General features: G+C 32.0%; 2 protein-coding genes across 7 annotated transcripts; both read left to right on the top strand.

Moving 5' to 3' along the window:
* The first annotated feature begins 921 nt into the window (after positions 1 to 921).
* LOC111009751 (uncharacterized) lies at positions 922 to 7,032 on the top strand. 6 transcript variants are annotated; one of them, XM_022282952.2, is made up of 8 exons: positions 922 to 1,107; positions 1,440 to 1,566; positions 2,405 to 2,518; positions 3,715 to 3,784; positions 4,582 to 4,847; positions 5,294 to 5,410; positions 5,863 to 5,911; positions 6,481 to 7,032. In XM_022282952.2, the coding sequence occupies exons 3-8, from the start codon at positions 2,429 to 2,431 to the stop codon at positions 6,855 to 6,857; spliced, it is 969 nt and encodes a 322-aa protein (XP_022138644.1). In that variant the 5' UTR covers positions 922 to 1,107; positions 1,440 to 1,566; positions 2,405 to 2,428; the 3' UTR covers positions 6,858 to 7,032. The 6 variants fall into 6 exon arrangements, with proteins under 6 accessions (XP_022138644.1, XP_087982879.1, XP_022138642.1 ...); XM_088126753.1 differs by having other exon boundaries at positions 2,402 to 2,518; XM_022282953.2 differs by lacking the exon at positions 922 to 1,107 and adding an exon at positions 1,114 to 1,353.
* A 2,350-nt stretch (positions 7,033 to 9,382) lies between these two features.
* LOC111009740 (quillaic acid 3-O-glycosyltransferase CSL1) lies at positions 9,383 to 16,203 on the top strand. Its single transcript, XM_022282932.2, has 8 exons — positions 9,383 to 10,042; positions 11,518 to 11,610; positions 12,655 to 12,774; positions 12,903 to 13,112; positions 13,624 to 13,723; positions 13,823 to 13,989; positions 14,594 to 14,941; positions 15,587 to 16,203. The coding sequence occupies exons 1-8, from the start codon at positions 9,452 to 9,454 to the stop codon at positions 16,049 to 16,051; spliced, it is 2,094 nt and encodes a 697-aa protein (XP_022138624.2). The 5' UTR covers positions 9,383 to 9,451; the 3' UTR covers positions 16,052 to 16,203.
* Positions 16,204 to 17,364: the final 1,161 nt, after the last annotated feature.

The following is a 17,364-nucleotide window of genomic DNA, read 5'->3' as shown; positions in this document are numbered from 1 at the left end:
TATTATAATAAAAATGTCACATCATGAATACGTTGTTACCCTATTAATTATAGATTAAGGGCAAGAACTAAAAATCAATCGTGTTTAAAAGAACATTTACAAAATATAGAGACTAAAATAAATTTAAATTAAAAATATAGAGACCAAAAGAGTATTTAAAAAAAATTATTGGTCAATTATTGAAAAGGATTATTATAACTAGACTAGAAGTGTGACCAAGATTATACTCTAGTTAAAAAAACGTGGAAGATCGTGAATATTTGTAGATAAATATCATACTAGATAAAGGAGCATACCTTTTAACCATTTTAGTCCTAATTTTAACATGACTAACTCTACCACCCATCTCGAATATAATTTATAGTTTGACATATTTATCGATCAATAATAATGACATACTGAACTAAAGTAAGCTAATTTAAAGTTTCAAATATCTAATTGATTTTCCTTTTCAAATAATGCCATTGAAACTTTTAGAGTGAAATAAACACAATAATTTATAATAGCTACCTACGTCTCGAAATTAAAATTCTTAGCTAAATATACAAGATAATCCCTTTCTTCAAGTCCATTCTCAAATTCTCAATTTTACTTGTGATGTATAAAAAATTCTCAAAAAATTGTTTAACAAAACGATAAGCAATAGTTCTTTTTTTCTTTTTTTTTCTCTTAAATAATAAAGTAACACGTTGGAGCCCCTTCATTCAATCGAAGAGCCGGTCCTCTTCCGTCATATCAAAAATGACATGCTATTAAAATGTTACTTGAGGCATGGATCAGCAAAATTGGACCACCAATTAGCAAAATTTATTTTTTTCAAGTACCAAATTCATATTGTGCTGATCTCTATGTCCAAATATGTTATATATGTTATAGATCAAATTGAGAAATTATAAAAACCAATAGAAAAAATGAGGAACTAAATTTTGAATGAATATTTAGCATAAAATTTCCACGCCTATTTCTGGAAATCAGGCGAAAGAGAGGAAAATGTAAAACGAAACAAATTTGGAAAATCCAGCAGACGCGGTTCGCTCGGCGCGTGTCCCAGACTTCCAAGTTCCTCAGTAAGGAAAGTTGGAGAAGAAAAATTTGCAGGAACTACAGGTATCTTCTGAATACGAGCTCGCCATTTTTATTCACATTAACAAGATGCCTTAGTACTGTACTTTGGTTTTTGCGTCACTGATGGGAGAAATTAACAAAGCAACCAGGAAGATAGGGAGAGTAGGGCACTTGTTTTTGTAAATTGAGAAAATGGATTTTCGGGCTGTTTACTCGCGGGGATGGCTGCCCTAGGATTTTTGCATTAGAAGAATTTTCGCCGAGGAAGCTCACGCTAGGCTCATAACCGTAATGTTGTATCATCTTTTAATTATCAGGAATATTGAGATTTTTTTTTTCAAACGAAGTTCCAAGCTATCATTTCTGTTTCCCAGTTTTTGCAAGTGGGTGAATGATCAATGCGCTTGGGCGTGTTAATTATACTGAAGAAAAATGGGTTTTCAGTTTGCACCAGTGATTTTTGAACGTGATGGTTGGGGAGATGGGAAGCTAAAAAGGCTTGTAAGTACAGTCTTTGTTTGCAGTAGGCTCTGAATTATTGTTTGTGTTAGAGAGAGTGAAATAGTCTTTAGTAACAGTGTTTAGTGAGGAGGTGAAGCACTCTAGAAGTTGATAAGCATGCTCTTATGGTAATGGGGACAATGCCTATCCGTTTCCTGAAATGCTTTACAGATTAGAAAAACATCTAGGAAAATTATTTATGTCTCTCTCAGGCGTGCATTACTTAATTCTTCATATGTCATTTTGTTCTTTTTCTCAACATGCAACCCTCTAATAGATAGAAGAAACATAGCCAAAATCTAGATAGAGTAAGTTAGATATTTGGTATTGGATGTCAATCGATTTTCCTAATTGGTTGTTTGAAGTGTAACCAATATTTCCGTAATTGTACCCTCTCTCCTTAGTTGCAGCAAACTGGAGTTCTTCTTTTGTAATCTCATTTGGCTATCAGGAGGAAGAGAATATCTCATCCTCACCCCCATTTTAATATAATTAATTCACACAAATATGCTTTCTGTTCTTACCTAAAATATGGACACTAATGTTGTAAGGTTATGCAGTTATCTCATAGAATTAGTCATATAGGTGTAAATAAATATGAAAATTGACAGTTATTTACACACACACACAAAAAAAAGGGTTATGAGTGTAGGGAATTTTTGATATTTGGATTTTGAAAGCATATTTATAGCTCTGTTGCTTGATTTCATACCACCCTACCCCCTTGGTATTATGAATACAAAGGATGAACATGATGAAAGTTATGCTGCCAATTGTTGTATTTTTGGCTTGAATTATGAAGTATCTTGTTATTCAATTTGGAAATTCTTTCCAGCAGGTGTATGCTAATTTGTGAAATGATATGGCAAGTACTTTACCTTTTCAAATTGGGCAACTGGTAGAATCACGTTGCTTTCTCACTGGTTACCGTGGTGCTTGGTTCCGATGTAAGGTAGAAATTATATTCTTACTTGTAAAGGCTAATTATTGAAGCCACGTTTGTTGACAAGCTGAGCATGTTATCTGGTACGAAACATTTGATTGTTTTGAGGAAGTTTTCAATACTCTATTGTAATTTGTAAGGACAAATGCCTAGGCTTTAGGGATATAATGTTAAATAACATCTATGCAATATAACAATGTACATGGAGTGTTTATTTAGTAAAATGAGCTCTAAAAATGGGGTGGTTGAATAGGTAAAGTTTGTTCAGTTATACCTATTGACATGTTTTTCGATTTTGTTTTAACACACCCTGTAAGGTTAGGTTGGATTTTTTCTCCAATTGTTCCACGTATTTTGTCTCTGTTATTATCCTGTTTCATGCATAAAATTTATTTCTCGAGGACATTTCAAAGTGATATTGAGTTCAAATTCGAGAATTATAGACAGATGTGGATTATAGAAGAATTCTGATAGACTACACAACAAGAGAAAAGAAAAGAATACATAAGCCGATGGTGAATTAATCTCTGAATAGGGGATACAGGCCATGAGGCCAGAAATTCTGAGGGCTTGGTCTCCCCTAGGTATCAGTGCCTCATATAAATTCACTTAAAATTTACATCCTCTTTCCTTCTCTTTCCCATGTATTAATTCTCTATAAAGCAATAGCAAACTCTCCAGCAACCCCTAATATTCTTGGCTAGCAACTAACCAATACCCTCGTTAATTCTCTATAATGCATTAGCATTACAATTTTTATATTGTAGTACTAGATAGATTTCAACCAGTACCTGTTACTAAAGTTTCAGCTTACCCTAAGATAAAAATGAAGATTGAAATTTTTTTTCATGGAAGGATCAAATCACCTTGTCTGTTGACAATTTTATTGTCTAAGGGGGTCCACCTGACTAGCAGAATTGGGGTATGACTCCAGCCAGAGTATGTAGGACTTGCATAATTGGTAGTACTAAAACAGAGCCCATGTAGTACTTAGTTGTATTACTTTCAGGGTTGGTACAATAATAAGACAGAGATGACGTATATGGTATATTGCTATACACGTTTGTTCAAGTGCATTGTTCCATTGGACTAAAACCCTCTGGTTAAAGTTCTGCTTGGAATGAAAAGCATACCTTTTGGCTGGTTTCTGTTACCTGGTACTGAATGCAATATTTTTCTTAATTGTCTAACCAATTTTCAACCAGATTAAGGACAGTGGCTGGAGAATGGGGAGTCTATCTTATGAATTGGAATTTGTTGACTTTCCGGATGAAGGTATGCACTTATCTTTATTTTTTGTCCTAGGTTGTCCGGTTGTCCCTTTCTTACTCAAAGCCTTCTAAAATGCTCATGGAATATGACTGTTATTATTCATTCACTCTACTGCATTGATATCAATTGAATGATACTGCAATGAAAAATCTTTGACTTTGCTTGTCTTCATAATAGAGGATACCTTAGTGATTGATTACAAACGTATTACTAATTTTGTCACATCAACGTGGGAAAAAGTTTCATTTGTGGCATAGCTATCTTTTGATCTTCAAATGCTGAGATCACAAATAGCTTAATGAGATTACTTAGTTCTAAAAATTGGAGGAATGAAATATACTTTTGGCCCGTTGAGAACCATAATGATGTAGTTGAGTTAATTTGGAAGTACTTCGAGAATACCGTATTTATTTTAGTTGTATCATTTTACATTGGATGGGTTTCTGTTCACTACTTGAATCTAAGCTCTTTTTTCTCAATGATGTTAAGCCTCCTATTTCTTCTTTCCTTTCAGAACCAAGAAGTTTATACGTTCTGGTTCTGGGGTTTTGAAATTTTAGATTATGCTTAACCCTTCTATATTTGGTACTTGGTAGTCAAAAACTTGTGGGATCTTTTTAAATGTAGGTCAAAATTGGTTTTGAACCCACTATCTCTTGATCGAGTCTTGCGGCTTTTGCTAACCGTGTGAGCAGAAATTAATTTTACAATAAATATTTAGTCTGTAATTATAATACTCATTGAATTTCAGTTTTTCGGAAAGTACTATATTCACCGTTAGAACTTGTCTCTGATTTCAGAAGTAGTATGGACAAAGCCATTTCAAAAACCACCTGCAGCCTTTGGTATCCCATCAACTGGGCCAAAAGGGCAGTTGATGGTGCGTCCTCAGTTTCCACAAGTGTATCGTGAAAAACAATTATCTGATGTTAGTACCAATTCTCAGCTAGAGGTGACTGTTGTTGTGAATGATGTCTGGAAGGTTGGGGATTTAGTTGATTGGTGGAAGGATAACTGTTATTGGTCTGGCAAAATTATTGCTGTATTGGGGGATGAGGTGGTCAAGGTACTTTTATTTACCTACTCCCTCAGACTTTCAATTGTGTTCGATGCTAACTTACTTCTTACTTGTTTCCTATTAGCTTAATCATGGTTGATGTAGTGCAATTACTAACCAATTTCTCAGATTTTAGTTGTGACTAAAGACACCTTTTTTCTCCCCCAAGAAATATTTATTGCCCAGCTGCTGAAGAGATATATCTTAGATTACCATGTCTATGTTTTCTAGTTGGTATGAATAATATTTAATGTTTACAAGTTGGTAATGAATAATATTTACAGTTTTTTTATTAAATGATCAGATATAACAAGTCAGACCCACTATTTGATTTGTTTCCACCGTCTTATCTTGTGTGATTTTATTCATCACTTTTTAACACAAAACATATTACGTCCACTTTCATGGAATGGCTGTTTTTTTACATTTTTATTTTATATTATCCTGTTTTATAGATTGAACTGCTACCCCCACCATTTGGTGAAGGATTGACTTATCGTGCCTCCTGCAAGGATTTGCGGCCATACTTAGACTGGTCTCCAGAGTCTGGTTGGGTAGTCCCAAATATGAAGGTGCCATTCTTTTAACTATTTTGTTTGATATTCATCCTGTTGGTTAGAACTTGGCGCAGTGGGTCGGATTTGGGATTTTACATCTCCAGGACTTGTTTTAGAACCTTTGGGCTGAAAACTTAATGAAAGAAAACTTGTTCTCTCTCTAAAATCTAGCGTTGAGGCAAGCCAATTCTCCAGTGGGTTCGTTGGAACTTGGACCCTACAGTCCCGTGATTTGAATCCACTTATATATTGTATCTCTCTCTATATAATATACCTCGTAAGCACAGTAGAAAGGCCGATTTGGCTCTTATGTTTTCATTATGTTGTATTTTGCATCTGTATTAAGTATTTAATTTCAATTTTAGTATCTGTACATTGCCCTTTCTGATATCATTCGTATATGATGGTCTATTTTTTTGTTGAAGTTCTTTCAATAATAAGGCACTTACATTCCTTTGTGGTTATAGGTGAAGGGAAGTACTCAATGTGCTCGGGTGCTTAAACATCCAAGTGGAGGTAAGAGCTGCATTAATAATACTAATAACTAGGCTCGCATTTTGATTTATTCTTGTTCATTATTTCATCTGCTGACTCTAGGTGACATAACTCAGCAAATAGCTTAGTTCTCAGCCAATGGAAATAATTGTTCAAATCTTTTTTAAGTTTTTGCATATATTCCATTGTATGTGCTTTCTCCAGGTCTATCCTCTGGCTGGAAAGTTATTGTATAGTAGCCAGCAGTTGTATTCACCATAAACGTGTCTATAAACTGTTAAGACTTCGGATTGATTATGATTAATTAGTTAACTCGTCAAAAATTTTAATTCGAAATGTTTTATATAACAACATAACATATTCATTCTTAAAATTAAAATAATTCACGAGATGAGCCCTCAAATTTATGTTGAGAAACCTGCAATATCTGTACCGTGTCAAAGTTTTACAGTAACATAATAGTGTACTGGTACCTCACTTGTTTGTAAAGGTGAGATAAAAATTGCTTATGTTGTGATAATAACAAGCTATTATATTTTATTTATTTATGGATTGTTTGGTTTCTTAGTGTTTACTTACAAACTTGACAGCCGAGAATTTGAGTGAAGGAAATGTTGGAAAATCACATGCTTCATCCTCAGCTTTTCAGACTACAGATAGTTCAATGCAGCCTACACATGAGACAGCAAGACCATCGAAGCGACTGTGCAATGACACGGCATCGAAGGAGAAACACGAAGACACACCTGAAACAAATTGTGGTCAGTCCTTAAAGGATATGGTGCCCAATGTCACTTTGAATTCCACGAACCATGGTTCATTAGAAGCTGCAATTTTGGACATGGAAGAGCTAATAAACAGGATTAAATGGATAAGACGCATTTTAGATGGAGGAATAGCTCTGCAAAATGCTTCAGGATCTCCATGGAAGTTTCTGGAACACCGACCTTCATCTACACCAAAATGAAGGCATCAAAAGGAAGGTACTGTTATGTTATGTATTAGTCTAGGACATGAACTCTCTGTTGAATGGTTTTGAAAAGTTGGGCTTAGAAAATAACAATCTTTGAGATAATTGAATTCTTTTTCTCAATTCATTTATTTGGATTAAATACTATTTTCGTACTTTGAGTTTTGGTTTATTTTGGTCCTCTCGTATTTAAAAGGTTCATTTTGGTCTTTGTATTTTCAACTTTACTTTATTTTAGTTCATGTATTTTCAAAATGTTCGTTTTGGTCATTTACTTTTGAAATGAGACCATTTTGATCTTTTAATTTTATTTTTAATATCATTTTTTTCTACCACAATTTTCGATACGACACTACATTCAATATCGTCAATATACTTATGGATATGTAACCATGATTTTATATTAAAGATTTTTCTTCTTCTAAATATTTTCAAATAGGGAATAAAATGATCATCTTTTTAAATTACAAAAATTAAAATAAAGTAGAGGGATCAAAATAAACATTTTGAAAATTCAGGAACTAAAATAAACCAAACGCTCAAGTATTGATGCTTAGAATAACCTATATTATATTTATTTGCGTTGGAAATTTAGAATATTTTGTGAGAATCTAATTAAAGAAGGATAAGTTGCTGGAAAACTAAATTTATTAATATAATAATTAATTATTCTTTTTTTAGTGCTTACAAAAAGAATTATGTATCTTTTGTTTGAAAAAGTTTCCCAACAAAAGATAAAAAGGACATCGCAATATTTTTTCCTATTATCATTCTATTTGTTTATTAAGATTTTAAAGACTTTTTAGGTTAACTTTTATTATGTATTTTTTAGTTAATATTATATATTTTAATAATAATTTAAAAAAATATTGTATTTTCTAAAGTACTCGTGGAAAGTATTCAGAGACTCCCTTTCAAGCTTTGCATTAAAAATTAATTTGATTAATCCATATAAAATCGACCATTAAATAATTCTACGAGAGTTTGAATTTTATTAATATGAGACTAAATATATATTTTATAATACATTTGACACATAAGAATACCTTTTTCAACAAATTTTCAAACTGAAACTTACTTGAGGGTAAATATTATAACATATTTGTATAGTAATTTATGATAAAGATTGCAATATTGATTAAAATTTAAGGTGTAATTTGATGAAATTGATAATTTAGATAACAATCTATACATCTTACCAATTTCATGTTAAATTTGATTTTTTTAAAAAGAGAAACAACAATATTCTGACAAATTGTCAACACCAGGACTATTTGGGTAAATATTTTCAAAACTACCGTAATTCTTATTTTTAAAAACTTACAATATTCTTGTAATCTCTAATGTAATTTTCGAAAAAACGAAAATTGTTAGTAAAATCCAGACAAAATGTCATCACTGGTTCTGAACTTCGTGAAAAGATAAGATAAGACCATTTACAGTCAGGATGTGACAAAATAACTCCATAAACGGGAAGCTTCAACAGTTTTCTTTTCAGACCACAATCTACTCCAACCAAATGTTAAATTACGAAGAAAATCGAATATAAATGAATTAATTAAGGTATCTATTCTTTTTATTAAAATGTCGTGAATTCGAAACTTTACTCCTATATATATTGTACTAAAATAAATATTAAATTATGAAATTAGTTCATAGAAAGGTCCTTATCCTTACAAGTCTTACAAAAAGTACGAAAAAATATGATTTTTTTAATCAAGACGCGGGGTTGAAATGATCGATCTTAAGAGTGGTAGTAAGTGTTTTATACAGCATAGTGTTACTAAAATAACTTTTAAGAAAATTATTATTATTATTTTTTTTAAAAAAGTTACTTTTAGAATTGAATCAAATTTATGTATTATTTAAATAATATAGCGTACACATCTCAAATTTATATTAAGGGGTTATTAGAGGATACGAAGATTTTTGAATCTTGATAGTTCAATTATTAGTGGGACGCCAAAATTTTGGCTCCTAAATCTCGAGACACAAAGGACAACTTCAAATTTCCAGCGTTTATCACGTGATTTTTTCCCATCAATGGATTCCACTTCCTTTGGGATTTTTAGTATGGTAGTACACAAATTTTCGATCCCACCTTTTTATTTATTTATTTATTTTTTTTGTTGATAAAATTCATCGTTCATGTCAGTAAACAAAGTCCACACTCTAATATCATTTTTGTGTAAATCTTATTAATTTGGTACTAAATATATGTTTTGTAATTAATTTTACCTTTCTTTTAAAAAGTTTTTGAAACAAAAAGCTAGTGAGGGTAAAATTTTTGGGCGATGCATTTTGTTACAGTGCCACCAAACAATTCAACGAGCTTCTGTTCTCACATGCCCTTGTCTTTTACTTCTTTAGGTACCACCTTTTTCTCGTGCGTGTAATTTTTTTTTTCTTTTTCATTTCATAGACTAATAAAATTTCATTAAAATTTTTCAGCCACTTAAAGTTGGGTTATTTCTTATCAAAATAGAAAAGGAAAAATAAAAAATTGGGTTGGGTGGGCCCACTAATACTTTCTTTATTTGGGGTCACAGGCTGCGTTAAAAAAAAAAAAAAAAGGCTCAACGCCGGCAAAAATGGCTTCCCTCTCCCTGCATACGTGCACAGTCCGGCGAGGTCAGATGCTCTTCAACAGAATTCACATGCTCCTCCACTTCGCCGCCGTACTCCTCCTTCTTTACTACCGAATCATCCGCCTATTCGCCGGCGACAACCTCTCTCCCGCCGGTTGGGTTCTCATCGCCGTCGCCGAACTCATCTTCACTTTCGTTTGGGTTCTCGGGCAGTCCTTCCGGTGGCGCCTCGTCTCGCGGTCAGTCTCGCCGGAGAATATTCCTCCGGGCTTGGAGTTGCCCGGCGTCGACGTGTTCGTTTGCACGGTGGACCCGAAGAAAGAGCCGACGGTGGAGGTGTTGAACACGGTGCTGTCCGCTCTGGGTATCGACTACCCGCCGGAGAAGCTTGCCGTGTATCTTTCCGATGACGGCGGCGCTCCGGTGACGCTGTATGGTACGAGAGAAGCGGCGAAATTTGCTGAGTCGTGGATTCCTTTCTGCAGAAAGTATGGGTTGATTTGTAGGTCGCCGGAGGCTTACTTCTCCTCCTTCTCCGACGACGAGCGGCTTCTCCGGAGCGATGAATTCCGATCAGAAGAGAGTCAACTCAAGGTGGGTTCTTTCGAGAGATTTTTTTTTTTAATTTAAATTTAAATTATTTATTATTATTATTATTTTTTTTGCAAAGAGTTCTTTTGAGAGATTTGATCAAATATTTTCAATTTTTAGATAATTGCAAAACTACCTCAAAGTTGTTATAATTAGAAACTCAAATTTTTAATTTGCTTAATCACCCTTGCAATTAAATGCTTAAATATGATAAAATGCACTAAAGACATTTAACTATAAAGGTTGTTAAAATAAAATCTTTGAATTATAAGATTGTTAGCTATTGAGACAGTAATATTAACACATTTTAATTCTCTTGAGGTCAGTGATTTAAACTCCATACTTTGAATTTATTGTACTACAAAATTTATAAGATTGTTATAATATAACATAATGTTTTTAACTTTATAGAATTTTAAATAATATTAACTATTAAAAATTTTGGTAAATTTATGTAAAAAATTAGAGTTTGATTGCTGAGTCCTATAATTCTTGTAACAGTAGTTAAGTGTAGCCGGTTCATTTTGCAGTATTTAAAGGTTTAATTGTAATCATTAAGTACAAGAAGGTGGTTCCTGTAAAAAAAAAAAAGGTAATTAAGTATAAGAAGGTGATTAATTAAATTAAAAGTCTGAGAGTCTAATCAAAAGTTTGAGAGTGGGATTGTAACAACTCTATCGTGGTAATAAAATAAATAATAACTCTATTGTCTAGGGGTAGTTTTTGTAAATTTTCCTAATCTTTTATTTTTACCAAGAAAGATTTAAAATGAAGTTAACGTTGCCTTTCTTGTTTATAGTTTCCAATTTTCTCAAGAAATCTAACTATTTTACAACTAACTCTATTTCTTGTTTCTCATTTTTTGAGAACATTCTCACAATTGTATAGAAATCATGGGAACAATCAAAACAAGTTTCTCTTTTCTTGTTACCATTTCCAATTTGTTCCAAAACATAAATAAAAACCATTGTTTTATCTTACTTGAATTCTTGGAGGTTGAAACCATGCAACACATTTTTCTTCGTTAAAAATAAAGAAACAGAAACAAGAAACAACAACGTTATCAAACGAGCCCTAAGTCACTATATTTGAATGTTTCTCCTAAAGAAAAAAAATAAAAAATTATCTAAGTGTTTAATCTTAATTTATTTATAAAAAAATTAAATAAGTAATTTATTTTAAAATTACACAAACTTATATAAAATCCAAGAAATTTTGACTTTAAAAACATATAATTTCAAAGCATTCAAATTCACATGACAAACAATGAAATTCATGAAAATTTGAGTATAGCTTGACGGATTAAGACACGTCTAATTAGAAGATTGTACATTCGAATATCCACCATACTAAGAAAACCATAAAATTTATTTAAAAATCTGTCAAAATTTTTGGACAACAAACCGATCATTACCCGAACTTTTCAAAGAAAAATACTACATGTACTGTCTACGATTTTGAAAGTTTGCTTCGGATAGGTGAAATATGAAGAGTTGAAGAAGAACATCGAAAGATTTGGAGAAGAAGAGAAAAACACTCGTATTGTGCCAGACAGATCTGCTTTGGTGGAGGTATGTACCATGAATTTGTTAAAAAAAAGGACAAAAGAAAGTTCTTTCTTTATACCTTTCTATCTCATATTGATAAAAATTTAATAGCAGTCCTATAAGATACAATGTTGACTATTAAGTCAAAGCGAGCATAGCTCAAATACTTACTTCCAATCATGAGGTTGTGAGTTCGAAATCTCTCCCCACACACTAGGAAAAATGTTGACTATTAACCACATAGTTTGATTTTATTGATAAAAAATATAAATATCATATTAAATGTTAGAAAAACAAAAACATTTGGAATGTTTCTTTAATTGAATTAGTGACTTAATTTTTAAACTTACAGCATGATTTAGTAGTCTTTAATGATCTAGTTGGATAGTTTGAAATTGAGATTTTTCAAAGTGGAAACTAACATTTTTACAACTTTAAAGCTTTAGAAATTAAATTGCTTTATATTTTAAATTATTAGAAAGACCAAATTATTATTTATACTAAAGTTCAGATATTGATTATTACAAATTTTAAAGGAATAAGGACAACTCTATATTTCAGGCTTGTTAAATCAGAAAAGGATGCAGCCCCTTTTACATAGGCTACGTTCCTGCATAAATCAAAGGTGCATATAAAAGTGAAAAAGGTAGAAACAACTGCAAATTAATAACTCTAATAATCTGGTTAATATTTTAAAATTACACAGAGACTTGAGATCAAATGTGTTGGTTACCATATTAAATTTACTCTAACCTACGCATTTAAATTTTTACACTGAATCCTAATTCAACATTATAGATATCAATTTAAGGTTTGGTACTTTTGTGTAACATGTCGTGAGATAGCATGAGAACGGAAAGTTTTGTGTGTGTGCGCTTTTTCTTCCTTCTTCTTTTGAGTACAATAAATGTGAGAATGAAGATTCAACTTCCAACCTCAAAAGAATTAGTAAGATACCTTAATCGATGAGCTAAACTCATACTAACGATTTTGTGTGTTTGTTAGAGACATTTTTCCTCTCAATTAATATTGATAGTCACTTGTCCACGTGGGTATTTTCGTATGCAGATAATTCTTGACGGTCGGAGAAATGGAGAAAACGACCGGATGCCTTTGCTCGTGTATGTCTCTAGGGAGAGAAGGCCCTCAATTCCTCACCAGTACAAAGCCGGCAACGTCAATAGCCTTGTGAGTTCTTTCTCTATACCCGATCACCCGGCTCTGTTGGATAACTATTTGATTTTTTAAAATTAAACTTAAAAAATAGTTGGAAAAAAAAACAAAATAATGCTTATCAAACGGATTTTTTAGGACAGATTCGAGTGTCTGCGATGATAAGCAATAACCCGTTCTTATTGGTGTTGGACTGCGACATGGTGTGCAACGACCCAACATCGGCCAAGCAAGCAATGTGTTTCCATTTAGATCAAAAAATGTCCTCTCTTGCTTTCGTTCAGTTTCCCCAGATTTTCTATAACGTTAGCAAGAATGACATCTACGATGGCCAAGCTCGATCAGCTTTCAAGGTACCGATAATTAGAGAAGTAGTCTATATATTTATAAATCTAGTTAAATCATCGATGTTAGATCGTTAACATAGTCACAGATAATAGTCTGTTTCAGTTCACCAATCTTGATCAGATCTTTTTTTTCTTTTTGGATAAGACCGCTCGTTTGAGTTTGTTGGGTTCTAATAATATTTTAACATTCATGATTTTAACAACGAAAAGAGTGTTGAATTTGTAAGGTGCAAACAAAGTCGTCCTACCATTGACTATGAAAGGAAAAAATCATCGGTATATATGCGAGGGACAACATCATTGATTTGAGGTCTTTTAGGTAAAACCAAAATAAAGTTGCGAGGATTATGCCAAAGCATACAATAATATCATACCATTTTGAGAATGTGGAGATCTCCTATATAAACTCATATATTTATAAACCTTGTCAAGTCTCTTAATATTTTCAACGAGATCTTAACAGTACTCAATTTGAGTTTTGAAATCTTTAATTTAATTTTGTGGTGTCTTGTTTCAGACAAAATGGCAGGGGATGGATGGGTTGAGAGGTCCAGTAATGTCTGGAACTGGCTACTACTTGAAAAGAAAAGCTTTGTTTGAGAGTCTTAATCAACCAGGTACACTACCATATTACACCATTATTCTGTTACTATCTACTTAATTTATTCATATCTTCTTCTTCTTCACATTTCTTTTTTCCTTTTCTTCCTTTACAGATAGGTTTAATGGCAAAAACAGCAGAGAAGTTTATGGTACTTCCCACAAGTTTGTAGAATCACTGAAGGACAAACAGATCATGGAATATCCTGTGGAGGAGATGTTAAAAGAAGCTGAAAGTTTGGCCTCTTGTTTCTACGAGCAAAACACAGAATGGGGAAAAGAGGCAAGTTTAATTAGAGATTTTTAAGAAAATTTCAATCTTCCATCTCATTAATATGTCCCAAAAGTTAAACAACTTCTAACTGGGTGTCTTAACCACTTGAGCTATGCTGGTTTTGACAGTTAAATAACCATTTAGTCCACGAACTTTAGCTTGTAATGATTTAGTCCCTGTAGTTTAAAATTTGTAACAATTTAATCTCTATCGTAACAAAATTTATTAAAATTAAGTGTTAAATTTTATCCTATAACAATTTAATCTTTCTAATTTATAAACATATTTGGTCCATGTTTAGTCTATCAATCTGTATGTAAGAAATTTAACAAAAAAAAGTTTTACGATAAGGATTAAATCGTGATTAACTTTAAATTACAAGGACTAAATTATTACGTATTAAAGTTAAAATACTAAATTGTTACCAATTTAAAAGTACATAGACTAAATCGTAACAAACTAAAGTTTAGGAACTAAATTGTTACTTTAGTGAAAATATAGGGACTAAAAGTATTTTTTAACCTATTTTTTAGAAATTTTGAAAATATTTATAAAAACTATATAACAAAACAAACCAATATTAGGTAATATTTCCATTCTTAATTTGGTGCAGATGGGATACTCATATGCGTGTATGCTGGAGAGCACATTCACAGGGTATATATTGCAGTGCAGGGGGTGGAGTTCTGTATACTTGTATCCAAACAGGCCATGTTTTCTGGGGTGCGCCACCATTGACATGAAAGATGCCATGGTTCAACAGCTGAAATGGTCTTCTGAATTGTTCAGAACCGCTGGATCAAAGCTCAGTCCTCTCACCTATGGCGTCTCAAGAATGTCCATTCTTCACAGCATGTGCTATGCCTATTTCGCATTGACTCCATTGTTGTCCATTGCTGTTGTTCTCTATGGCCTCGTTCCGCAATGGGGTTTGTTGACGGGCATTCCCTTCTTTCCCAAGGTAATCATCGATCTGTTTGACAACGTTCTTGTTTTTTGTTCTTCTTTTTTATTTTTAATAAAGAAAAATAAATTGCATGATTCCTCCAGAAAACAATATTTTAGTTGTGATTTGGAATAGATTAGGAATGAGAATAAGAAAGAAGATTTATGTTGTTCTTAGAAAAGGAGAAACAATAAAAATAGTTAGTTGCAAAATGGTTAAATTTCTTAAGAAAAATCAGAATGAGTAATAAGAAATGAGAACGTTACCAAATAGTTCCTATAGACTCGTTTGGTAACATTTCAGTTTCTCGTTTCTTGTTTTCAATTTTTTTTTAAAAAATTTAAATATTTTACAACTAACTATGTTTGTTGTTTCTCATTTTTTGAAAACATTTTCAAAATTGTATAAAAGTTTTAGAACAATCAAAATAAGTTTCTCCTTTCTTATTTCCATTTCCAATTTGCTCCAAAACATAAATAAAAAAAATTATTTTATCATACTCTCAAATTATTGGATGTTTGAGCTATGCAATTCATTTTTATTCATGAAAAATGAAGATACAGAAACAAGAAACAGTAATTTTATCAAACGAGTCCTATATTTCTCGTTTCTTGTTTTTCGTTACTAACCGCATGGTCGAACTGGTGGAATTTTCATCAGGTCTCGGACGGGTGGTTCGCTGTGTTCGCCATTGTGTACGTCTCTTCCCTCTTCCATCACTTGCTTGATGTGCTCTCTAGCAATGGCACCTTGAGGACATGGTGGAATGAACAGCGGATCTACATTATCCGAACGGTTTCGCCGTGCTTGTTCGGACTGGTGGACGCGGTGCTAAAGATGTTGAAGATGAAGAAGATGAACCTGAGCTTGACCAACAAAGCTGTGGATAAAGAGAAACTTGAAAAGTATGAGAAGGGGAAGTTTGATTTGGAAGGAGCTGCAGTGTTGATGGTTCCATTTTTTGTGCTGGCTATTTGGAATACGATTTGCCTTGTGGGTGGCACATGGAGGCTGGCTGTGGGGAAGAGTAATTTTGAGGAGATGTTTGGACAGATAGTTTTGATATCCCTTGCTCTGATTATGTGTTATCCTATCCTCGAAGGAATTTTCGCCCGAAGAAAATGAGAGTTAGACTCGTGACTTTTAAAGAGAGAAAATAATGTAATGTCTTAATCAGGTGAGCAATACTCTCGTCGTCAGACTCTTCTTCAGAAGAGTTTTTATTTGTTAGGATTTTTCATTAAATAATAAAGACGAGTATCTATTTTCTTCGATAATTACTTGTTGAACTTAGACATGTTACATCTATGATTAATTCATCATCTCAACTTTGTTTGGACATCACAACAATATGATATTGTTTATTTAATTAACCATAAAATTAAATGTTGAGACTTTAGTCTTCCCAATACGACTAATTAAGTTTTTGGTCTGGAAACTTTCAACTAGTTCTGGGTCACAAGAATTAATTTTATGGTAAAAGTTGGATAAAAATTCAACCTGTGATGATGGAAAGGAGAATTAATATAATTTTATAAAATGAAAAAAAAAACTTTTTGCATCATATAAAAAATATTCTTATCGTTTCTTCTCAAAAAGAAATAATAATAATAATAATAATAATAATAATAATAATAATAATAATAATAAAATTCTTATCTTTTTCATAAGTTTCAATCTAAATTTGACATTTCACAAAGGTTAAAAAAGATACTATTTTGTATAAACATCCGTTAATATCTTGAACAAAAAATTGATGTGGTAGAAAGTAAAAATTTGACAAATAAAGACAATGACGTTCCATGCTAAATGTCAAATTGTGATGGTATCAATAATTACTTACAAGTTTTCATTAATTGTCACGTAAATTTTTTATTCAATATATTAATGAATATTTGCTCAAAAGATAATTTTTGAGACGTTTATAAAGGATGAAAGGTATATATTAGGTATATTGAAACCTTAGAAAGATAAATCTATATTTTTTAAATAAACAGCAAAATCTAAGGTGGTTTTTTTTTTGGGTAATTTAACCGGTAAACAAAAGAAGTCGAAATTTAAAAAAATTGCGGGAAAAGTAACTATGTATATGAATTTTTAATTTGATCGAACTGAACTCTACACTTATATAAGTATCAACATTATTCTCATGGGTGTTTAATCAATTATAAATATAATGGATAGATCACCTCAAATTTGAAAATAAAGCGTAGTCTTGAATAGTTAAAAATAAGAATGGAATATTCTAGCAATTATTATATATCTGGGTTCTATTTCGATTCTCAATATCTTTTACAAATAATACGAATAAGTTTTTTTTATTTTTTATTTTGATTCAGGGAAAAAAAACATCAAAGAAATAAAATTTTCATATTATACCTCTTAAGCGTCAAGTAAAAGATCCAAAAAGTGAGTTTGATATGTCTTCTAACTCTTTA

This window comes from Momordica charantia, assembly GCF_013281855.1.
Source record: "Momordica charantia cultivar OHB3-1 chromosome 7 unlocalized genomic scaffold, Mcharantia_2.0 BLBB01000007.1, whole genome shotgun sequence".
NCBI lineage: Eukaryota > Viridiplantae > Streptophyta > Magnoliopsida > Cucurbitales > Cucurbitaceae > Momordica > Momordica charantia.
The sequence above is the reverse complement of the archived record's forward strand: the minus strand, read 5'-3'. Positions and strand labels throughout refer to the sequence as shown.